This window comes from Stegodyphus dumicola, chromosome 7, assembly GCF_044657685.1.
Source record: "Stegodyphus dumicola isolate Sdum_Otavi_A_Nest chromosome 7, ASM4465768v1".
Classification (NCBI taxonomy): domain Eukaryota; kingdom Metazoa; phylum Arthropoda; class Arachnida; order Araneae; family Eresidae; genus Stegodyphus; species Stegodyphus dumicola.
Window position 1 is genome coordinate 97,739,707 of NC_140774.1, and position 25,344 is coordinate 97,765,050.

General features: G+C 33.1%; 2 protein-coding genes across 2 annotated transcripts in view; one reads left to right on the top strand and one right to left on the bottom strand.

Moving 5' to 3' along the window:
• Positions 1–18,317, bottom strand: part of LOC118199841 (eukaryotic translation initiation factor 1A, X-chromosomal-like) — a 59,694-nt gene extending 41,377 nt beyond the window's left edge. The window contains exons 1-2 of the mRNA XM_035371699.2: positions 18,162–18,317; positions 3,829–3,912 (exon numbers count right to left, since the gene is read on the bottom strand). Coding sequence (XP_035227590.1) covers positions 3,829–3,912; positions 18,162–18,177 — 100 coding nt within the window. The 5' untranslated portion in view covers positions 18,178–18,317. The remainder of the gene's footprint in view (positions 1–3,828; positions 3,913–18,161) is intronic.
• Positions 18,318–18,899: 582 nt separating this feature from the next.
• The window catches only part of Sod1 (Superoxide dismutase 1), a 39,681-nt gene continuing 33,236 nt past the window's right edge, over positions 18,900–25,344 (top strand). The window contains exons 1-2 of the mRNA XM_085820622.1: positions 18,900–19,098; positions 19,466–19,562. Of these exons, the coding sequence (XP_085676748.1) occupies positions 19,036–19,098; positions 19,466–19,562 (160 nt within the window). The 5' untranslated portion in view covers positions 18,900–19,035. The remainder of the gene's footprint in view (positions 19,099–19,465; positions 19,563–25,344) is intronic.

The window sequence follows — 25,344 nt, forward strand, 5'->3', positions numbered from 1 at the left end:
ACAAGGTCCCCTGAAGCGCAAGGTAGGCAGGTTGATGCATGTTTATTAAATCCTTGATATCATCCAGGTTTTGAAGAAAACCCCGGCAATTCCACGAAATAAATGTACCCATTATGGATGCTTGTTTTGGCGGTGTTGTTGTTTTGACTTTCGAGGCAAAGGGCGTTTCGGAAGGGATAACCTTTCTGCAATGTCCATTTCGTCTAAGTCATCTAGGCGTCCTAAACTCATGCTTGCAATGGAACTTTGACTGGGGGTCCTGGGTTTTTGCTTTTTTTTCTCTTTGATACCATCTCTATGTTTATTCTGTTGGGCATCCTGTTTTCCTTTGGGTGCAGTCACCGGCATACTACTTTCAACATCAGGCCTTTTTCCCTAATTTTTGGTTTCTAGCATCTTCTGTCATTGCTAGTTCTTTTGTCTGTGAAGTTATTGTGGTTTGCGTTGATATTGATCTGAATGATTTTGTTGCGGATGCATAAGATTTATAAGTTCTTGGCTGATTAGAGAGAACAAGTCTTTTGGCTTCTGCAAATATCTTTTGTGTAACTTTAATGTTTTGAATTTGTTTTTCTGTCTACCATTTCGAACATGATCTTGAAAAAGCTGGATGCTTGCCTTTACAGTTTATACACAAGAGGGCAGCAGAGCAGCCTTCACTAGCATGGCCTACGATGGAACATTGAGCGCACATGAGGCTACTGCGACAAGAGGTCTTTCCATGTCCAAAGCGCTGACATTGAAAGCAACGCATTGGATTTGGTATATATGACCTGACTGAACAGTTTAGGTATCCAGCTTTGATGTTTTAGGCAGGTTAGGAGATTTGAATGTAAGTATGACATGTTTAGTGAGAATGAGATAACCTTCTTTCCATATTTTGATCCTATGAGCACCACACACATTTTGATCTGGCAACTCTTTAACAAATTCCTCTTCAGTTACTGACAGTAAATCTATTTCAGAGATTACTCCTCAGGACGAATTTAGAGTGTTATGTGGCTTAACTGCAATGTCTGCTTGTCCTAATTTAGTTAGTTTCAAAAGATTATTAGACTGCTTTCCGGACACAGTTTCTATCAAAAGGTCTCCAGACCGAAGTCTCTTAATATTTTTCAGTTCTCCTAGAGAAGACAAAAGATGTTTCTTTATTAGAAAGAGTGAAATTTTTTTCAATTCTTCAGAGCTGGTTATAATTAAGAAATGTGGACAAAGTACATATGATACAGTGCTTTCTATATCGCTTCTTAGTCTTTTGGTCACAGTTGAAGTATCGGGTACATTGTTGGAGCAGGAAGGTATCATAGCATTCATATATAAATGGAGAAAGATTCGGGTCCGACAGCCCCACCCATCATGGAGCCCAACAAGGGGACGCAGATTCCTACGCCAGGGCTAGCCGGACCTATATGCAAACTGAAGTCCCACTGTTGGCTTTCCCAAAAGCAGGTACTACCGAGAGCTTGTCCCCAAGCCACTGACACAAGGACTAGTGACCATACGATTGACACCCGTGAGGACGACAAGGTGCCTCCCGTTTAACTGAAGCAGAGGCCAAAGCAGTGTATTGGGTACAATATCTCGCCCCTCAACTATCAGGACCCACCTTTCCAGTGACACGGGTCTCCACGCACGGCAAATATGTGGGCAGTTTTCTTCCAACTCGAAGAACTAGGGACAAGGCTGTTCCAGTTTCTTATGACGAGCCCGAACCTTGGAAGAGGAAACCACATAGGAGAAGGAGAATGGGAAAAATTGCAGTTAAGAGGAGAGGAGGCAGAAAAGGAAGAGAGATCACTGGGGCTCCAGGATTGTGACACTGGATCACCGAGACAGTAATCCCCAGAAGCATCTTCACCTGCTATGCTTTAGCTGGGCATGTTGGAACGGCCTTCACGCCTAAGGTGGCGCTACCAGGAGCTATGCTCTCGACGTGCTTCGCCCATTCCGCCCAGTGACACACACCCCGCCATGTTGAGGTAGCATAGCAGGATTTGGGCGAGGGGGGGATATCTTGATAGATTTAACATCTAACAGCAAACTAAATATCATGTTTCAAAAACAAAAACCTACTGGAGCTTTGGCTGCATACAAGATGAATTCAAAATCTTGTCAGAGAAACCAAAATTGGTACTACTTCTTTCTCAATTACACACTGCTATAAAACGGGATTCTTCACATTATCAGGTACCAAAACAATATACGGAGAATCTGCATAAATGTAGAATAGGGCATTCACTTGCAATTACCAAACTGAAAAAATGCACAAAATTGCAACCACAGGTATTTCATTAAACATTTTTTTAAAAGCTATTTCTTAATTTAAGCTTAAATTGCACTATTTTTGCCTTTTTTTTTTTTTTTTTTTTTTTTTTTTTTTTTATGTAATGCTGTTTTTAAACATCAGTAACTTGCAAGATATAGAATAGACCTAAGGGTCTCCATACAAGAAACGATTCTAAAAGGGCTTAATGAGTCGAGAAGTTTGGGAACCACTGCAATAGACTGTTAAATTTTATATAAAAAAAAAAAAAAAAAACCAACATGCATGCTAGCTTTTTTAAAAAGTACAAATCTCAGCAGTTTTTACACTACAGAATTCTGACTAATTTGAAAATAAAAATGATGTATTCCTGTAAAAATGATAACTAGATTTCTTTACTGATAACACTATAACATACATTCCGAAAATAATACCAAAATACCTCCTCCCCTTCTTTTAAAACATAATTTGCATACCATATTTATAAATTCCAATATACTAAATCATATTTATCGTTATTTTTATAATCAATCCACTTTCAATGATCTAAATATAAATATTTATAGATTTTGCTAAAAATGTATAAAATTACAGAAACAGCAAAAAATTTAATAATCGATTCTGCAAACATGTGCAAATGATGAAAAATTGTTTTCATCATTATATGTTTATTAATATTTTAATTTTTAAAAAATTTAGCACATAATACACAGAAGAAAATATATATTGTACGAGGGCCATCCAGGAAGTAGATTACGTTTCCGTCTGTGTCCGCTAGGGGCGGGGCTAGCGCGGCCATCTTGGGGTCAGAGCGTTGCGCAGCTCAGTCTGCATCTAGCCGTGCTAGTGAGAGGTTCGTGCTGTGCTCCGTTCAGATACTGTGACGGTTTGAAATGTCTGCGTTAATTGAAAATCCCGCGAGCTGCGAGGTGCGCTCAGTAATAAGGTTTCTGACTGCAAAAAACTGTAAACCGATAGAAATCTATCGGCAGCTTCGTGAAGTGTATGGGGACAACATTATCACTGAAGGTGGAGTGCGTCAGTGGGTCATAAGATTTCAAAATGGCCGAACCAATGTTCACGACGAAGATCGAAGTGGGAGACCCAGCATAGTGACCGCCGAACTTCTCGAAAAAGTCGATGCTAAAGTCCGTGAAAATCGAAATTTCACAATAACGGAACTTTCTTTGAGTTTTCCACAAATTTCGCGAAGTTTGTTGCACGAAATCATCAGCGAAAAGAAGAAGAGGTAACGAAGTGGTTGAAGGCGCAGGCGGCCGAATTTTTCGACGAAGGAATTTCCAAGCTCGTACATCGCTACGATAAATGCCTTAATTTGTATGGTGACTATGTAGAAAAGTAGTATTTGAGTGTGGCTTTCATCTGTATATAATAAAATTTGTTTCCTATACTTTGTTAATTTTTTATTCCAAAACGTAATCTACTTTCTGGATAGCCCTCGTACATATTCAAAAAAATTTTAATGCATAACAAATGTGCTCCGAGAAGAGCATTCAAGGTGCATTAAATTATAGAATTAACAATTAAAAGAAGTCAATGCTTACCTTGACCATCTTCCCTAAATACCAACTCACGTTTTTCAGTTTCATTTTCATTCTTTCCCCGCCTTCTATTCTTTCCTCCCTTTCCTAGTTTAATAGGAAAGTAAGTGAATTAGAAAAAGAACTTAAAAAACTTAAAAAAAAAAGACTGAAGATAAGAAGTAGATCCTCTTATAACAGAGCTGTGTCAAAAGTTATGGCCATCCACAGAAATTCATAATGATTATAAATTAAAACATTTTACTGCATTTCAACTCTCCATAAATCCAGTTCTGGTTATGTACTTTCACACATAAGAATCACTGTGTAGTATAAATTTACTGATAAATACCAATAAAATTATTCCAAATATGAAATAATTTATAACTTCTTGTATGAAAATAGTACATGTGTACCAACAGCTGACTGATCTACTTACAAGAGGCCATCTCTCCCACGATATTGAAAGTCTTTTAATGCCTGGTTAAATAATTAATGATTACATAATTAAATGTAAATTTAGTTATTTTTCAAAATGAACATACGAGGCAATTTTCATGAAAGGGCACAAATTCAACTACCAGTACTTTAAAAAATAATAATATGAGTATTTACATATTATTCCACCACTAGAAATGTTAGTACAGTAAAAGGCAATTATTTAGCATTCAACTAATCAAAAAGCTCAAATAACCAGAATATTTTTGAATTCTAGAAACTTTTTTTAATATAAAATTAACAAAATAAGAGAATTGTAGCTCCAATATAAAGCAAGAATAGGACTATGATTTGAATCAAACATAAATTGTTGCCAAACAATGCTATTTAGCACCAATAATGAATAAGTGTGATGTAATGCTTTGAACCCAATTAATTCTTGACAAGTCAGTTTAATTTTTTTAAACACAATTGACTATAACTAAGTCAATTGCTGTTTCTCTGCTTTTCAATACCATTTTTTTAACAAATTATTAAAACCTGGCATTTGTCTTTAATGAAAAACATGCAGTAGAGTATTTTCAAATTTATGGGATCCTGGCATTAAAAAAAAAAAAAAAAAAAATTGTGATTCATATGAAAATGGATAAACATTTGCTACAACATGAAAAATTATCACAAGCAACTTTTTTATATTCTATATCCAAACTCAAACTTTAGTTCGATTAACTATATGTATATGTTATATGTTGATTAACTAAAAGCAATCTGTTCCTTCAAATTTCTGCCAGAATGACTGATGCAAGTTTAGCGAGATCTCTGTCGAATTTTCATGGTTGATAGCATTTCGTAATCAAATGTGATATTTTACTTCAGCGTTTATGTCTGGAATGCCCTTTTTTCTTGACATCTCACATACAACTTAAATAACAAAATACTTGAAATTTTTTTTTTTTTTTATTTCATACCAATTTTCACCTAACCCGATTATTTACATGATGGATGATCTCATTTAATGCTATTTCGTATAACGCTCTAATATGATGGAACATAACCCCCACATTATCAAGACAAGACGGTTTTACTGTAGTTATATTAATATTACATCATTAAAATATCTGATGGATACTAAGCCAATATCTTATGGTAATTAAACTCTGTAACCAATCCTTTAATATAAACTCTGCTATTAATATAAACTATGTTGGACTAACTGTAGCAACTCTGGTGAGTAGCCTGAGAAATACTTCAGTAAAAACCAAGTAATGAACCTGTTAGTTGTATCAGACTCATGCTCTGTAATATTCTTAAAATTACATATGATGTCCATGTGTATCTTAAACCTATTAATAAACTGTTACACTATAAAGGGCTCTTTTATGACCCCATCCAAAACAACCTCCCTTATAATTGGCACCCAAAGCAAGGTTTAAACCCACAACCCCGAGAGGTTCAAACCCACAAGCCTGAGATTAAGAGTCTTGTGATCTATCGACTGAGCTAGCCCGGCCACTCACGTAGCAGGCGAGCATTCTACTACTGAACCACCGATGCAGAATGAATAATGGCATGAAATTGACATGCTCTTATCTTATTATCTGAAGGAATAATTGAAGAATGCAAATCACCTTATGCATCCCCAGTTGTTTTAATACTGAAACCTAATAGTACACCTCTGAATAGATTACCAGAAATTGAACGCGATCACAGTTTCGGATTCCTACTCACTTCCAAGAATGGATGGCCTGTTACATGAAGCAAAACCAACTATTTTCATATCAACCCTTGATCTTCGTGCAGGTTATCACCAAGCGAAGGTTCATACTGATTATCAAGACAAGACGGCATTCATGTGTCCCTTCAGAACATATTGTTTCTTACGAATGACTTTTGGTCTTTGAAATGGCTCAGTAATATTCCAGAGATTGATAGATCGTTTTCACAAGGACTTGAGGACATCCTAACCCTCACCTATCTGGACAGCATAATCGTTTTATCAGAATCATTCAATCCAATCTTTTCCAATCTCAAAGCTATTTTCAAAAGACTTTTGCTCTTCAAACTTCATACAAACAGAGAAAAGTGCCACTTCTCTTCTTTCCATGTCAAATATTTGGGATTTTGGATCACACGAAAAGGAATCAAAGTTGATCCAGAAAAAGTTTTCTCTATCCAGAGAATGCCACCTCCCGAAAATGTCAAGGAACTCCAATCCTCCCTTCAAATGTGTTCTTGGTTTAGACTAGCAGTTCTCAAACTTTTGACTAGCATGTATCATCTAAACCAGTGCTCCGCAACCGGTGTGCCGCGGCACACTGGTGTGCCATGAGTAGGATATAGGTGTGCCGCAATCAAATACATGTATTTGACATTTTGCAATTTTTTATCATGTATTTAATACACAATGACAATTGTTTTCCTTAATAATGTCTATTTTAAATGTTTTTATATATTTCACTGTTGTGTGGTTGTGTGTGTGATTGTAAGTGTGTCAGCACTTGAATTTTTTCGGCACTTCCTTGATAACTCGGAATTCTTTGGTGTGCCACGAAATTCCAGAAAGATTTTTTGTGCGTCGCAGGTGAGAAAAGGTTGCAGAGTACTGATCTAAACAACAATCAAAAAACTTAGTACGACCACTACATTTTATAATGATTATTTTTTGCTTTCTCAATAGAAATATTATAAAAGTACATACTTTGCCATTTGCACAATCTATTGGCTATTTACACTCATGTCCATTAATTAAGGATAATTCGGAGTCATGAGGAAATTGAACTCTAAAATAAACATATCACCTGTAAAATCACTACACATATCTTCAAGAATCATATGCAAATTTCAGGAAGTAACCAGATGACACCGATGGTACGTCACAATGACGAGGGTGTAAGAGAGTGATATATAAGGAATACAGGCAAAGAAGTAAAATTGTTCGCAGGCGCTTTATAAACATTTCAGTGCAATAACCGAATATTTATGACACAAAGGACGCATTTGGATGATTTTTTACGTGGTAGAATTATTGGCTGTCTGGAATGTGGGCGTACCCAACTGGAAGTTGGAACTTGGATTTGACCAGAGTGTCATCTCCAGGCTTTGGCAACGATTCCAAGATGATGGTAATGTGAGTAGACGTTACACCACAGGTCGCCCCAAAGTTACAAAGCCGAATGAGGACCGGTATTTGGCAGTTATTGCCAAAAGAAACAGGCGGAGCACAGCCTCAGACCTGTCTTATCAGCTCTCTTCGGCCACTGGTACAACAATTTCAAGGCAGACCGTGTACACACGCATAGGGCAGATTGGTCTATATGCTCGTAGACCTGTCAGATGCATTCCACTTACTGCAACTCACTGCCGCCTGCGGTTAGCCTGGAGTAGAGCGCATGCATTGTGGACACCGCAACAGTGGGCTTGTGTGATGTTTTCCGACAAGTGCAGGTTTAGCTTGCAGTCTGATTCTCGCTGGACTTTCATATGGAGAGCTCCAGGTACCCGTTACCACCAAAAAAACATCATTGAACAACACCGTTACGGTGGTGCAGGAGTGCTCGTCTGGGGTGGAATTATTCCGGGTTCCAGAACTGACCTGCATGTTCAAATTGGAACCATGAAAAGCCAAATCTATCGGGATGTCATTCTGGAACAACATGTACGTTTGTTTCGGGGTGCCATGGGCGCATAATTTGTGTTTATGGATGACAACGCCCGTCCTCACCGTGCAAACATCGTAAGCGAATGCCTTCAATCGCAGGATATCACCCGTATGGACTGGCCAACTTTCTCACCAGACTTGAATCCAGTAGACCACGTGAGGGATATGCTTGGCCGACGAGTTGCAGCCCGTCAACCTCCTCCTACATGTCTACCGGAACTTCAGAGAGCATTGCTTTTTGAGCGGTGTAATATCCCCCAAGATCAGATCGGTAATTTGATACTCAGCATGCCTAGGCGTTGTACGGACTGTATTGCATCGTCTGGGAGACAAACAATGTATTAACAATCATACCAACCATGTAATATTGGTTTTTTGTAAATAGGTTTTTTTTTTTGTAATTTGCTCCAGGGAAAGAAACTCGATAATTTTTTTAATAATATCAAACATATAGCTCTTTACCTTTTGTTTAATAAATAAGCTTTACAAATAAGTCAAATTTGTTTTGCTTATAACTCTTCCTTTGCCTGACTTTGTATTATCCTTAATTTATGGACATGAGTGTATATTAAATATGCACACTTAAGGGGACTCGGTACCCCAAACTCAAAGAAATTACCGACTTTCCATTTTTTGCTGGAAAAGTACCTTAATACTCTTACAACACTAAAGAGAAATTTTGAAATAATCTGACAATAATATATGCTATAAAAAAAGCTTTTAAAAATTTCAACACCCCTTTAACTGCCACACCCCCTCTGTTTTTTTTTTTTTTCCCTTTCAACTTCTTAATTTCTTCAGTAACTTACTAAAAATCAGTGTAAATGAAAAGGAGTGTAATTAAATGACTCTACCAAAAAACTCTGTTTATGTGTACAGTCAAAAGTCTTTAATCCGGACGTCCATAATCCGGAATGATCTATAATCCGGACCTCAAAGCTACAAACTTTCTGCGCATGTGTAAATGCATAATACCTTTACGCATGTGCATACGTGTTTATGGATGCGCGTTTAATGTATAACGAGCGGCATAAGCTAAGCTAAAATTATTTATTTCAGTTAATGTTGCAGATTGTGTTGTTCCTTAATCTTCTAATTAGATGTGGCTTATTATTTTTTGCAGACTGTTAGAGCAATTTTATAAAAGTAAGCTTGAACTTTCGATTATGTCAAAAAGAATTTCCTATTCTGGAGCTGCCGAAGGATCTACAAAACGAAAGCATATTTCAATGTCCATCAAACAAAAAGTGGAATTGCTGCAAAAAATGGATAAAGGCATGAAGAAAGTGACAGAGAGGTGATTTGTTTCTCTAACCATTCCGAAATCTGTTTATCAATTTCACGCTGCTCTGCAGGGAGAGGAGGGCACGCAATGAACTGGAAGTTGATCTGTCAGCACTATCCTCATCTTCAGGGCAGATGTTTTTATTTTATTTGACTTATAATTCCTTACTAAATATAGTATTTCATCTTGTTGTACTCAGTCTTTGGTATGATTTAAATCAAATTCATCGTCATTATAAATATCACGAATACACATCAAATAATTTTCTGGTTGCAATTTTCTAATTTCGACTATGCGTAATGCGCGCGTTGAAAGAAATGTTTAATAAAATAAGCAAATAAATATTAAGGTGTTTTTTTTTCGTAAATTTCGATACCCTTTAGATCATAATTGCTGTTTATTTCATAAATTACGGTTCATATTTTTAATTTTATAATTTCTGCATGCCATTTTACCAGATTTAAACTGATGATCTATAATCCGGAAAAACCGATAATCTGGAATTGCCGAAGTCCCAACGAGTCTGGATTAAAGACTTTTGACTGTATATACTGATTTATTTAAATACAAATTAAAGCTGGAAAAAATTTCTTTTTGCCTTTAAACTGGCAAGTTTATATATTTATACTGAGCTCAGGAAATCATTTTATTTGCATTATCAGTCAACTTTGCTATGCTTATTCAAAAATTGAAATTATCTGTGATTGGACACGAACAGAAAGAGGTGGTGTAATGAAAGTGATCAAGTTTGTGACTGTAGCATTATTGAAATAGTGCTGGAACAAACATTAAACTCTTTACTAATTAAAATGCACATAAATTAATTTAAAATGCAACTCGTATACGAGAACAAATGGCTAAAATAAGAGAAGAAATCGCATAAGCTGCTGAGTGGTTTTATGTCTGTTAAAATTTCAAATTTTGCTTTTTAAAATACTGAATAAAACAACAAATTAATATTAATAATAATGATTATCAGTGTTTTAGAAAATATATTATAATTAATTATGTTTTATTAAAAATGTTTTGAGCGCATTTTAGAAAACAAAAAGAGGTAAAGAAAAATTCTACTTGCGTTTTATGATTATTTTGCAATATATCTTGCCAGATAAGGTTTTAAACAAAAGCTTGTAATTTATGTTCCTATTAATCAATTGAGGAGTACTAAGTTTTATTTTATACAGTACAAAGTCTTTAATCCGGACACTTTGGGACTTCGGTGATTCCGGATTAGGGGTTTTCCCGGATTGTAGATCATCAATTTAAATCTGGTAAGATGGGATGCAGAAATTATAAAATTAAAAATATGAAACTGTAATTTATGAAATAAAGAGCAATTATGATCTAAAGGGTATCAAAATTTACAAAAAAAAAAAAAAAAAAGCTTAATATTTATTTGTTTACTTCATTAAACATTTCTTTCATTGTTTGCTTCATTTTCTGTGTTAATACTTTCTATTTAATTCTATAAACAGACATAATTTCTTGTTCAGTTACAAAGTTCCGCTGTTCAAGTCCTGTAATTGCTGTGCCGACTAACTTGCAATCAAAATTTTTTCGTTTTCACTAACCTTTCTGTCACTTTCTTCATGCCTTTATCCATTTTTTGCAGTAATTCCACTTTTTGTTTGTTGGACATCAAAACATGCTTTCACTTTGTAGATCCTTTGGCAGCTCCAGAATCGGAAACTCTTTTTGACATAATGGAAAGTTCAAGCTTACTTTTTATAAAATTGCTCTAACAGTCTGCAAAAAATAATACGCCGGATCCAATTAGAAGATTAAGGAACAACACAATCTGCAACATTAACTGAAATAGATAATTAGATAATTTTAGCCTAGCTTATACCGTCCGTTATACATTAAATGAGCATGCGTAAACGTATTATGCGTATGTATTTTTTTACGGTCCTCAAAACGGAATAGTACCATGTTTTGTAACAACAACACTGAACAAAATATTTATGTGTCATTTTAATTTGAAACCTTCCCAGACATTTTGGCTAATTTTTATCGATTTTCTTCTCTTTAAGCATCTTTTCTAACAATTTCAGAAATTTGTCTCAATACACAAATCAATGTTTCCTAGTTTCTGCATGCTTTATCTGCTAACCTTTCAATCTCTCCACAATGTAACTATGAGGATTTACTTGATTTGGTAAAAGTTAAATAGTCCAAAACCCTCCGACAGACATGAAGCAAATTATCGCTACGTCTGAAAGTAACTACAGTATCAAGCAAAGTTTTAAAGAAGCCTCTTATTTAAAAAGAACTTAAAACATAAAGGCATGTTCTGATATTAACAAAATCAATTACAGCTCATGGTGATGTAGCTGAACAAGAACAGACAAATTCAAACTAAAAAAGTGGACTAGTGGTCAAAGATTGTACAATTTAATTTTAATTTAATCTGGTCAGAGGCGTAGCTAGGATTCTCAGCGCCCGGGGACAATTGAAGATTTTGAGCCCCTTCTGTGTGCCAAGAATGCAAAACATTTCATTTTAAAATTTCTTAATTACAATTTGGTGCCCTCTTGATGCTGCACCGAGGACAGATGTGCCTCCTTGCCCCACGCTAGCTACGCCACTGAATCTGGCTCAACAACTGTATCATATAAGGAAATAGAAATGGGAAATTATAGTAAAGGCTCAAATCATAAACAACTGAGCAATTTACATAATAAAAACTGCACATATTTTTGAACAATAATTTATGTATTCAATTGCTTTCTTCAACATGCAACAACTTCAACATAGAATTTTTGGATTTAATTAAAGATTTCTGTTATTCTAAAAAAAAACGTAAATGCATTTAGAATGTATAGAAAAAAGTGGCTAATTTTATTTCTTTAGTAATATGAACATTCAGAAGTAATATGAAATATGTATGGTAAGAGTCGGTTACAGAGCTGTTGTGGCTGAATTTTCAGAATTTAGTGACACACCGAACAAAATCTAGAAATGGCAAAACTTTTAGAATTTAGAGCAGGCATTGGTATCAGAATTTAGAAAGGCACTAGGCAGCAGAATTTAGGATCCACAGAGATTGCATCAGATGGGAAAATGCCTAGTGCCAGGCTCTGTGTATGATGCATTAAGACATATTACATGAATCTTTTAAATCGCAAGTTTTTCAATTTCTTTATTAATAAAAAAATTCCTTTCAATACTAATGCCTGCTACGTGATACGATTAGAAGCATTTTTGATACTTTCCATGCTTGTGTCTAGTGAAAAGTAGAGAAAATAAAGGGTACATAACATAATATAAATATAAACATGTTAAGAAAAAGATTCTAGTATCAGAAGTAAAACATTCAAATATTATGTTTTCGTTGTTCTTCAAGATGTTCGCCAAAAAGTAAGATCTTCATCACAAACTTTCTGTAAAATACATCCATTATGTGTTAATACCATGCAGACATTTTTCATTTTGTCACATATTTCTGGAATCTTCTAAAATCGTGGGTCTATAAATCTTGCCTTCAAATTCCTTCTAAACTTTCCAAGTTAGAATGTCTAAAATACTAAAAAATTATCCCTACTAATAGTGTAACAGCAAAAAGCCAGAAATATTTTGGGGAAAAAAAAAGAAAAAATTAATTTTATAGAGAAAACTGATGAATATTCTGAGAATTCTGAGAAAATTACATGGGAAAAACTCTTACTATGAAAAAATTAAATGAAGAACTTTTTAATTAATTGCATAGCTAATTTTGCTTTAGTGAAGAGCTGTTTCTTAAATTGTGCTTTATAACATTATACCTTGTTTATTTTTCAGTTTAAAGTATTGTATAATAAGTTGCCAAAATGAAACTTTATAATAAGAAAGCGAAAAATTAAAATTTTTAATTTTAATGTTATTTTTTTAACTACAATTTCAATATATTACCATTGTTTTAATGAAATTGATTAATGTTATGATGTTTTACAAAAATCGTTGGAAAGTTCCCAAATCTCGGAATAAAAAAAATTTTCTATAGAAACTGATCTTAAAATCGCCTAAATGTTGATAAGTTGTCAAATTTAGAACCGTTTAATAAAAGAATTAACATGCCCAAAAGCAAAAAGTTGTTTAAGAGCTCTTTATTAGAAAAAATGAATTTCGAAATGCTTATGTTTCACTTCTTGCTTAGAAACTCGAGTATCCCACCATTTATTTATATTAGAAATAGGAACAAATTATAACCCATAAACCCATTCAAAAGATAACCATATATGTCAGTGAATCGCCAAAAATATTCCTCCAAAATGCTAATTTACACTCAAAATGACAGTCGTAAAAATAGAGAGAAATTTCAGATTATTAAAATTAAGGACCTTCTACCAATTTTGGCCAAAATTAAGGACTTTTAAGGACCAAAAATTGATTCCAAAAAATCTAAGGGCTTTTAAGGATGGTACAAACACTGTTCATATCAAAGCGTGATGGAACATACTTAGTAATGACACAGAAACCTACTTCCTATTTCATATCAAGCCATGATAAATCATCAGAACTCTTACAGACGTACCATTTGTCTGCAATGACACCTTTCAAAAACGTGCTTTTCTCCCATGCTAAAAGTTACTTTGCATTCCCAAACTAATCAAGAATTCAAGGTTCCTGACAGTGCTTCAAAGAGAACTAAAGAACTTGAGTTCTGGATGGTGCTTGCCCAGGAAACCAAAATACCTGACACTAGAGACAATATTACAAGAGCTCCCAAATCTTCCAATTATGTCTCCTTGCCAAGACGTTGGCAGAGCTAGAGGGGGAGATTGTAACAATCCTTCAATATAAACACTGCTGTTAATATAAACTGTTAATATAAACTATATTGGACTGCCTCTATCAACGAGGGTGCCATTAGGTGAGCAGCCAGACAAATACTTCAGTAGGTTAAGAGTATATTTAAGGGTGCCCCTTGAATTATCGCTAAGTTGTTGTTTCGTTTATGGTAACCTGAGTAGTTGAATGCTATGGAAACCCTATTATAATGTCATTTTTTGCGTGATTGCGGTGAATTTGAATGACGAGAAAAGATTTGTAAGGCTTGTTTGTGTGCTAGATGTTGGTTATTTTGTGATTTACATGGTAAAATGGCTGAATGCGGTAAGATGAATTCGAATTTCTGTACAATTTGGAATGAAAGCGAAAAAAGTATTAATTGACTGGTGAGTAAATGAAGGTTTACTTAGTAGCCATTATAAGTGTCCTGTCTGCACAAAGGAAATGTGTTTGGTTGAATGTCAGGAGGATATTTTTTACTCTTATTTTTGTGAATTTATGTAGCGACGTCAGTATATAGATTCTAGTTCAGATAATTTTAGAAATTTTTTTGGATGCTGTTAAGGAATTTTGTTTGACTGAAGACATGGAAATTTCTAATTAATGAAAATGGATATTTGCTTTGTGTAGTGCTACGATTAATTTATTTTATGTTATTTCAATGTTCGATTTAAAATGGAGTTTACTGAGATTGGATATTTTTGTTAGGCTCTAGTGTAGAATTAGCTTTTTTTTTTACTTTTTAAGTGAAAATAAATCGATGTATACATGGACATAGTCAAGGGAGTGTGCAATGCCAAGTTTGCACAATTCTGATTTTTTCTGAACTGAAAATAGGTTGATTTATACATGGATAGAGTTTGTGCAATTCTTTTACTTATTTCTGCTTTGTGTAACGGCGATTTTTGGTGCAAAAATTAGCACTACACAAAGCCAAAATAACAAGTCAAAGAATTGTACAATCTTGGTGTCCTTTTATCGCCAAAAATTGGTAATTTTCACCAAGGGGCGCCCACAGTTATATTTTTACTCCTCAGTAAAAGCCAAGTGATGAACCTATTAAGTTGTATGACTATCACTCTGTAATATTCTTAAAATTAAATATGATGTTCATGTGTAACTTAAACCCGTTAATAAATTATTGTTACACTATAAAGGACTCTTTTACGACCCCATTTAAAACAATCTTGACAGTGTGCCCGGCTGCATAATGTACTCGGCTCAATTACTTTGTAAAACTCTACTAGCACCTCACATGAATGAGTCTTGACTACAGTTCCCAAGGAGAACACTGGAGGAAGGAAAAAGAAGGGCAAACAAAAGACCTGGATTTCAAAAGATCAAATACATCAACAGTAGATAAAGCTACAGTCAGCAGGTACTTATTTAACAGAAATAGTGAAATCACGTTAAGTGTGAGAGAACATTTACCACATCTTGGTAATTTAATAATTTGCACAAAATATATTTAAAATAATAAAGGCAAGAAAAAATAAAATGGATGAAATATTAATACAAAAATGTGGGTAGAGTAGACTTTAAGGTACCCCTTGTATTATTGCGAAGTTGTTGTTTGATTTATCGCCAAGTTGTTGTTTCATTTATGGTAGCCTGAGTAGTTGAATGCTATGGAAACCCTATCGCGACATAATCGGGTGCATGATTTTGGTAAATTTTGAATAATGGGATGTTTTGTAAGCATTTTGTGGTGTTAAAACCGTTTAGATGGATTTGAATGGGTTTGTAGGAAGAAAGGTTCAAATGGTTACTATGTGAAGTGTTCGATCAGAAAGAGTACCTGGTTTGAAAAAAGTCATTCGAGTATGATTGATATTTTGATTTTTACGTGGCTCTGGGTGTACGAAGCGAACTCGAAAATCATGGTAAATGAATATTTGCTTTTGGTAGTGCTTAAATGTATAATATGTTTTTCCTTTTTTGTTATTGTTTGGTTTAAAATGTATTTTATTGAGATTATGTATTTTTTTGTTTGCCTATATTGTAGACTTTAGTGCCCCTTTGACTTTTTAAGTGAAAATATATCAATGTGTACATGGACAACGTAAAGGGAGTGCGCAATGCATGTTTGTGCAATTCTCGGATTTTTTTTTTTAAGTGAAAGTAGGTTGACGTGTAGATAGATAAAGTCAAAGGAGAGCACAATGTCATTTTTGTGCAATTCGGGGGTTTTTTTAAGTGAAAATAAGTCCATGTGTACATGGATACCGAGTTTGTGCAATTGTTTGTCTTGTTATTTTGGCTTTGTATAGTGGCGATTTTGGGCTCAAAAATCGGCGCTTCACAAGCCAAAATAACGAGTCAAAGAATTGCACAAAATCGGTATCCATGTACCGCCAAAAATCGCCAAGGGGTACCCTAAACTATACTTTTACCCAAAAATGCAAATATGAATTAAATACACTGAAATAAAAATAATCATGGGAATATAATTTACCAATAAACTAGCCTTCAGAAGGGAAACAATGCATAACAGAGAACATTAGGGAAATATTTTTTTAATTTTCAGAACCTACTGCCAGAAAGCTAGAGGGAAAATTACAGGACAAAATAGGTATCCAAAGAAGTTGATGATAGAATTCATATTGATCTTGAGACCAATTAAAAAACCTGAAGCACTTCCGCAGAGAGCCCGGTAAATGTAAACATCGCCAACATTGGCGATAATAGTTCAAACTTGGTAACCCATCGGATTTATCCTATTCGCTTGTTCTAAGTTTGCAACCATTCTCTTGCGTTTATTTTGTTGAATTAAGACTGTCGTTGTTCGTATTTGCAGATTTATATTATTCTTCTCTTATTTATTATTATTTTTTCTGAATTTTTAACAACGAATAGATAGAAATATTTTCGTAGATAGATGCCGGTTCTCGGTTCGGGGTGAAAGGAGAGGTGAATGCTAATTTGTAACACGGCTGTTCACGTTGTATTCTTAATTATTAACAGCTCTAAGAACCATGAGTCTAAAATAATTTGATTTCGTAGACCGAAAAAATGTGCATGTGCATTTTAAATAATTAAGTAATGCTTTTATTTTTATTATTGGTTATTGTCATCTAAAATTATGAGAATAAATCAATTTTTATGGAGTAAAATTTTAACAACATAACATATTGTTAATACTTTTCTAACAATAACTTTTCAGAGGATGGCAGGTGTGACATAAATAAATGATTAAATTGAAATAAAAAATATTGATTATCTAAGATGTCAGGATAGTTTGATGCATCACCATGGTCATCAAAATTAGCAAACCACTGCTGGTGTAAGGAATATATTGTTTTCTGTGTTAACTGGAATTTATGACAAATTTTTTCGTATATCACGCTTAACCGGTTAATTTCAGTATATTAATACTAATTTATATTTTTAAATAAATTTTTATTTCCGTTATAAATCCTTATATATTGTCTTATGCTTAATATATTCTTTTCTGTGCTAACTTGAATTTAATACACATTTATTTTCGTATATCACGTTTAACCGGTTAGTTTTACATCTACATGCTTATTATCTGTGAATTTTTACTACCATATGCTTAATATATTGTTTTGTCTGCTAATTTGAATTTACATGCACTAAAAATCACGTTTACAAAATATCATGTTTACGGATCGGCTAATCGTCAATGAACGGCGAGCTTGGCGAGTAAAAATGCAACGGCGCCAACGGGTTCTCTGCGGATGAAAACCCAAAAAACCTTCTAAAAAACTGAGAGAAATCTTCATTTTAAACAGCCCTAAAACTTAAACCCGTTATGCTAAAGCAGAGATACATCTATAATTAAGAACCACGGTTTCACAACAAAGTATTAACTACAGTACAAGTTTATTTTAAACTATATCAATACTTTTGTCCCTTGACTTAATGAGTGTGAAATTTCATCAGTGTTCTTATGTTATATTTATATTATACTATAAAATATACCTTTTATTATTTTTAACTACATACTCATGGATGACTGACAACTGCTTTTCACTAAAACGTTTTTACAAATTTAAGCATGCCAATATTTTTCAAATCCGTTTTCCTAAAGAAATACTACATAATTTCAGAACACTTGTTTTCATACAAGCAATTTCAATTTATTTCATAAAATAAAAAAAATATTAAAATGGAAATTTTTAAAGAGGGAAAACTACGCATTAGGAAACGACCCCAAAAATTTTTTTTTAATTCAATACTAACCCTTATTCTTCGGCATGATTTGCTACTTTTAACAGTGAATTTATAATATAATAACAACAGAAATAGAAAAATTATACAAAGGGAAACCAATTACAAATCAAAACTATTTGGATTAGCAGTTGCCACCTCATATGTTATTCTTATTTTGTGTTGCCACTCTTAACTAGCTTAATAATTATTAGAATCGCGTTTCTCGTCTCCAGTTCGCAAGGCTGCTAAATTCCAATATTAACTTATAAAAATATTAAGTCTTATAGATATATAGGTATTCTTATAGATAAAATGTCTGAGATATTCAGAAGACAATTTATCAATTCTTTTGGTATTTAGATGCTTTTAAGTATGACTTTTCAGTCTTAACTTTGCTATTGTGCAAGATTTATTATTATCATTATTATTAATGGCCATAATTATCATCCATTTAATGAAATATTAAACACACTCTTAAACTTTCCGTATATGAATTAATTATATATATGTATGCTACTATGCTCACAAATGACAGAAAAAGTAACTCAATAAAGCATATTTATAGTAGTGCTAAAAACTGTTTTATGATGAATAAAAACAAAATATACGAATAATTAAAGTACATGTGCGAATCTGCGTGTATTTCCTAACCGGCTTTGTCCATATTTTGGCCCAAAACCTAAGAGGTTATAAGCGCTTCCTATTAATATTAAAGAACCTTGGCGCTTCCTAACCGGCAGATTTTGATTATGTAATCTATTCGGCGGTCGTCATTCATCCAATAAGGGGAGTCTTCCTTCTTCCTGTTCTGTAAGTGTTCGAAGATAACAAGAACGTGCTTCTCGCCTTAATTTCTCGATAAATAGTGTAGTATCTGCCTATTTCTGCAAAAATTTTATCAAATATGAAAGCAGTGTGTGTTTTAGTTGGAGAAAAAGTAAAGGGCACTGTGCACTTTACTCAAGAGGTAATTTTGTATTATGCGTTGTATCAAAATCATAAACTTACGTTCTTCCTTATCCTCCTATATTACTTCTTATGTTCCTGCGTGTGTCTGAGAATGGAATACCTTTACTTTGCGGAGAAAGGAAAACGTATTTTAAGTTATCATTGTTACATGCTGTTAAATTCAAATATTAACTTGTTTTGTTACTGCATAGATTAGATATTTAGCAGTTAAATTCCTTACCAATTATTAGTAGAATATTCCTAACGTATAAAAAAAATTATTAAAAACAGCTGTGCTGCATTTGGAAATTAAGTTTTCTTTTAAAATCTACCATTCCTTTTTTCAGTTTTTTATCGTTTAATATAATGTAATGTCTAATTTTTAGTCTCCTGATAGCCCTGTTGTAATAACTGGTGAAATTTCTCCACTTTCGAAAGGCCTGCATGGATTCCATATTCATGAGTTTGGGGATAATACAAATGGTAAATATGTTAATTTTTCCTTCATGACTTAGCTGAATTTGTTTAATGAATTGAAGATGACTTTCAAATGGTCAAATAGAAGTACTTATTAAAAATTATGAAAATTTACTTTAAATTTCATAATTCAGTATTGTTTCGCACTTAAAATGTTGAATTTTTTATGTGCTTATGTACCGTATATAGTACTGTAGCAAAGTTCTAATTTATATAGCTACTTACTAGTTTATGCTATATATAGCGTAAGTACTATTTTATATATTGGAGAGATCTCATATATGTATATGTATTTATTCTATTTATTCATTTATTTTCTTTTATATTGTTATGAATCTTATTAGTTTACAATCAAACGGGATGTATTAGTGCTGTATAACATTTCTAAAAGGATAAGTTGTCATCGTTTCCTGTTTCTCTTATCTTGGTTACTGCAGAAGGGCAAAAAGAACTGGCTAAACGTTCTATGGAGGTGGTGAGGATTTGGAATAGCCTGTCTCAGAATTAAATGCTATGCAGAGTTTTGAAACTATGTAAAGATTTTCTAAATAGCAAGAAATGTCTTTTAAAATTCACAACATCCCATGGAGTTTTACTGCACATCAGTGTATTGAGACACTGTTTAACACGTTGACTGCCCAACACGAGATAACTCGTATTAGCGCTCTTCTTCAGGACACCCGATATGAGTTATCTCGTAGTTTCTTGACTTGTCACTTTTGCATCGCTAGGAGTTACTTAACTCGCTTAGCACTCGTTTTAGCTGTACCCAGGCGACAAGTCGAAGCGTGTCTGTACGAATAGACTCTTAGTGGGTTTCTGCGAAGAGCTTTGTTTAACAAAAGCTGATTAAGAGATAATTTGTAGGATCCTTTTTTGTAAAAAAAAAAAAAAAAAAAAAAAAAAAAAAAAAAAAATCCTGTTAACTTTTTAATGGTTGTTGCGAATCATAATTTGTATTTTTAATAATATAATATGATTAAATCAATTTGGATTCTCGGACTGGAATCCGAAAAGTGCTATGGTAGTCAACGTGTTAAGAGTAAGCTATAGCTTATTTTATATATAAATTCAGTCATGTATTGTAATTATTTACAGCTAGTGCTTAATATGGTGAGAAATTCTCGTATTTAATTACTTTCATTAATTCATCTTCATAAATAAAATCAGCATACGTTTGCAAATGTTAATTCAAACTTGTCCATTGAAATTGTTTTGCTTAAATGGATTGGAGATTTAATTTACCTATAATTGGGTGTTTCTAGTTCATGTATATAGCATGTTTATTGCCTTCAGACATTTAAAAAGTTAAGACTTGTTTCAGTGATCATTTTAAACATATCAGCAAATTCAGAATTTCATTTTGATGTCAAAATATTAAATACTTATATATGTAGCTGTTCAAAAAGCTATAGTACAAACTTAGAATCTTAAATATTTTAGTTTTGCTGTATGAAATAAATTGCTTCATTTAGTTCCTTATTTAAAATTTCATATACAGGGTGTGTCATAAATGTTGGGAAAACTTCCGGGAGAGGTGAGGCATATCATAAGGATTAAGAATTGTTCAGGAACACTTGCCCAAAAATGCCATTGTATGCCGCCATGAGGTGCTGTACAGGAGATTGCCTCATTCGAACTGTAGGCATTATGCTATACGAACAAGTTTATACGAGTAGTAAGTATACGAGTTTCCAAACATGCCCTGTACAAAAAACTTTTGAAAACTTAGGGTATGGAATAGCTGAGGGTAATGGACAAGCCACTTATCGAGAACGCTTCCCCAAGAGATATCAACCACAACACTGTTTGTACGTCTGCATCAAGATTTGTGCAACTACAGGTCATTATGAAGTAGCAGGCCACGATCAACTCTCTTGGTCATTAGGGAAGCAGGGTTCGTATGGTCCTTAAGAGTCCTTAAAAGTCCTTAATTTTTTTTGGTTGATCTTTACAGTATGGTAACTGGTAGTTTGGCGACATTTTGGAGGTGATAAAGGTTACTACCTGGGACTTTGGTAATAATGTGAGCAGTACTCAGTTCCGATTACGCATTATTTTGTGTGAGGGAAATGAGAGATCATGGGATATGTCATGTGATATTAATGGACGAATTACGGTTCTTTAATCGGTAAAGGGAGGAAATCAGGAAAAAATCTGGAAATTTTGTATTTGGCTTTATTCTGTGTTGTGTGAAACAGTATTCGTGAATTTTTGGATCCCATGGCCGTAACTAAAGTGAATTCAAAATGGGTATTTATGTATGTATTAATTTAATGTATGTGCTCATTTATATTTTAAGTAGTGTTTTTGAATTTAATTATATTTTAATTAAATGATAGTTATTTTGTGAATTTTATGTTTGTAGGAATTTGGTATACGTTTTAGTTGAAGTAAACGTGCATGGAAATAATTTAAATATTTGATACTAAGTATTTGTAATGCTTGCGGTATGAATTCGTTGGTGACATGTATAATGTAATAGATGATTTAGAGGTAAAAGTTTTTGGATATTTTATTTATTTTATATGTGGAAATGTTCATATTTGGAAAGGGTAAATACTTTTTCGCGATCAGGTAATTTCATATATGTTCTTTTTACCGGGTTTAAAGATTGAGAAAATTGTCATGTATTTTCGTGAAATTTTTCTAATTTATGAGAAAAAAGCAGTGTACATGGATATAGTGAAGAGTGTGCGCAATGCCATTTTTGTGCAATTCTGGGATGTTTTTTTAAGTAAAAATAAGTCGACGTGTACATGGTTTAGTGATATTTTAATTAAATGTTAGTTATTTTGTGAATTTTATGTTTGTAGGAATTTGGTACACGTTTAAGTTGAAGTAAACGTGTATGGAAATAATTTAAATATTTGATACTAAGTATTTGTAATGCTTGCGGTATGAAATCGTTGGTGACGTGTATAATGTAATAGATGATTTAGAGGTAAAAGTTTTTGGATATTTTATTTATTTTATATGTGGAAATGTTCATATTTGGAAAGGGTAAATACTTTTTTGCGATGAGGTAATTTCATATATGTTCTTTTTACCGGGTTTAAAGATTGAGAAAATTGTCATGTATTTTCGTGAAATTTTTGTAATTTATGAGAAAAAAGCAGTGTACATGGATATAGTGAAGAGTGTGCGCAATGTCATTTTTGTGCAATTCTGGGATGTCTTTTTAAGTAAAAATAAGTCGGCGTGTACATGGTTTATGTGTATGTGTTATTTTGAAAAACGCGTAAGGAGTATGGTATTGTGCACTTTTTCCCAATTTTGCAGTGAATATTTGTCATGATTAAGCAGTTTTGTTAGATAAAATTTCTAGCATAAGTGTAATTCGGCTAGTAGATTCTTGGAAGAAGTGTTCAGTAGATAAAAAGAAAAGAAACATGTCTTTACTTCGTGAAGACAAAATGGCGGCGGGAAAAAAAAATAGAGGGTTGCTGTAAGAGAGTTGGTCGCCAAATTTTCACCAAAAAAACGCCAAGTTACCATAATGTAAAGATCAAACTTTTTTTTAAATCGATTTTTGGTCCTTTAAAGTCCTTAATTTCGGCCAAAATCGTCAGAAGGTTTTTAATTTTAATCATCTGAAATTTTGGTCTTGTTTTTACAACTACTATTTTGAGTGTGAATTACCATTTTGGAGGAATATTTTTGGCGATTTACTGACAAATATGATTATCTTTTGAATGAGTTCATGGGTTATAATTTGTTCCTATTTCTAATAGAAAGGGTTGGGTACTTGGAGTTTCTGAGCAAGAAGTGAAACATAAGGATTTCATAATTTTTTCACTTTTTTCTAATGAAAAGCTCTTAAACAACTTTCCACTTTTGTAGATGTGAATTCTTTTATAAAACGGCTCGAAATTTGGTGACTTATCAGCATTTCGGCGATTTTAATATCACTTTCTGTAGAAAATTTTTAATTCTGAGATCTGGGAATTGTTTGTCGATTTTTTTTTAAAAAACATTATAACTTTGACAAATTTAACTAAATTAATGGTAGTATATTGAAATTGTATTTTTTTTTTTTCTCTCGTATTATCAAAAGACATTACTTTCTGTTTTGGCTATTTACTATGCAGTATTTGGAATATGAAAAATAAACATGATAATAAATGTTATAAAGCACAGTTTACAAAACAATTCATAGCAAAAGCAAAATAGCTATGTAAATAATTAAAAATTTCTTCCTTTCAATTTTTTCATGGTAAAAAGTTTTCCCATGTAATTGTTTCAGAATTATTAGAATATGCATCAGTTTTCTCTATAAAATTAATTTCACACTTTTTTCCACTGATTTTTTTTCAAACTATTTCTGGCCTTTTTTTTCTATTACAGAATTGGTAAGGCTAATTTTACTTTAGGATTTTAGACATTGCAACTTGGAAAGTTTAGAAGGATTTGAAGGCAAGATTTACAGACCCACAATTCTAGAAGGCTCCATTAAAATGTGACAAAACAAAAAATATCTTCATTGTATTAACACATAATGGATGTATTTTACAGAAATTTTATGATGAATTTTATACATTGTGAAGAATTTTTGGAAGGACACTGAAAATATAATGTTTGAATGTTGTACTTCTGATGCTAGAAGTCTTTTTCTTTTTATCTTCTCTTTCCTGTTTATCTTCTCTTTATTTTCTCAACTTTTCACTAGACACAGGCATCGAAAATACCAAAATTGTTTCTAATCTTTTCGCTTAGACAGTCATTTATAAAAAAATAATTTTTTTATTAATAAAGAAGTTGAAAACTGACAATTTAAAAGATTCACATTATACATCTCAATCAATCATACACAGGGCTGGCACTGTGCCTTTTTCCCACCTGATGAAATCTCTGTGGTTCTTAAATTTTGCTGCCTAGTGCCTTCCTAAATTCTGCTGCTTAATGCTCTCTTAAATTCTGCTTCCAGTCCCTGTCCTAAATTCTAAAATGTTTTGCCATTTCTAGATTTTGTTGCTCGGCGTGTCACTAAAATCTAAAAATTCTGTCTCATTCATAATTTCATATTTATTCTGAATGTTCATACTACTAAAGAAATAAAATCAGCAGCTTTTCCTTTATATTCTAAATGAATTTGTTTTTTAGAATAACGGAAATCTTTAATTCCAAAAATTCTGAAGTGCAGAGGAAACATATTGAAAGAAACTGAATACATATGCAAATTAATCAGTTGTTTAGAATTTTAGCGTTTACTATAGCTTTCCCTTTCCGTTTCCTCATTATAATGCAAATCAGGTAGTTTTTTAACTGAGATTTTTGGATTGTAAGACGGAAAGTTTTTGCTCTCCACTTGGATGTTGCCTTAGTTCCTGCTACATCTGATAATTTGTAATTATTCATCTTTGCATTAGCATTGCTAATATTTGAATTTGTTACTACAATAAAGTTACTGAGTCACCTTAGATTAAATTTAAATTGCATAGTCTTTGAATACTAGTCCACATTTTTTGTTTGAATTTGGCTGTTCCTGTTTACTTGCATCACCAAAAGCTGTAGTCAACATAACATAAGAACGTGCCTGTATGTTCCATAGTCTTTTTAAATAAGAGGTATATTTGAATCTTTGTGACTCTGTAGTTTCCTTTAGACATAACGATAATTTGCTTCATGTCTATCAGAGGTTTTGGATTATTTAACTTTTACCAGATCACGTAAAACCTCGTTAGGTACACTGTTGAGAGACTACAAGTTAGGAGATACAGCACGCAGAAGCTAGTGGGAACACTAGTTTGTGTACTGAAACAGATTTCTAATTGTTAGAAAAGATGTC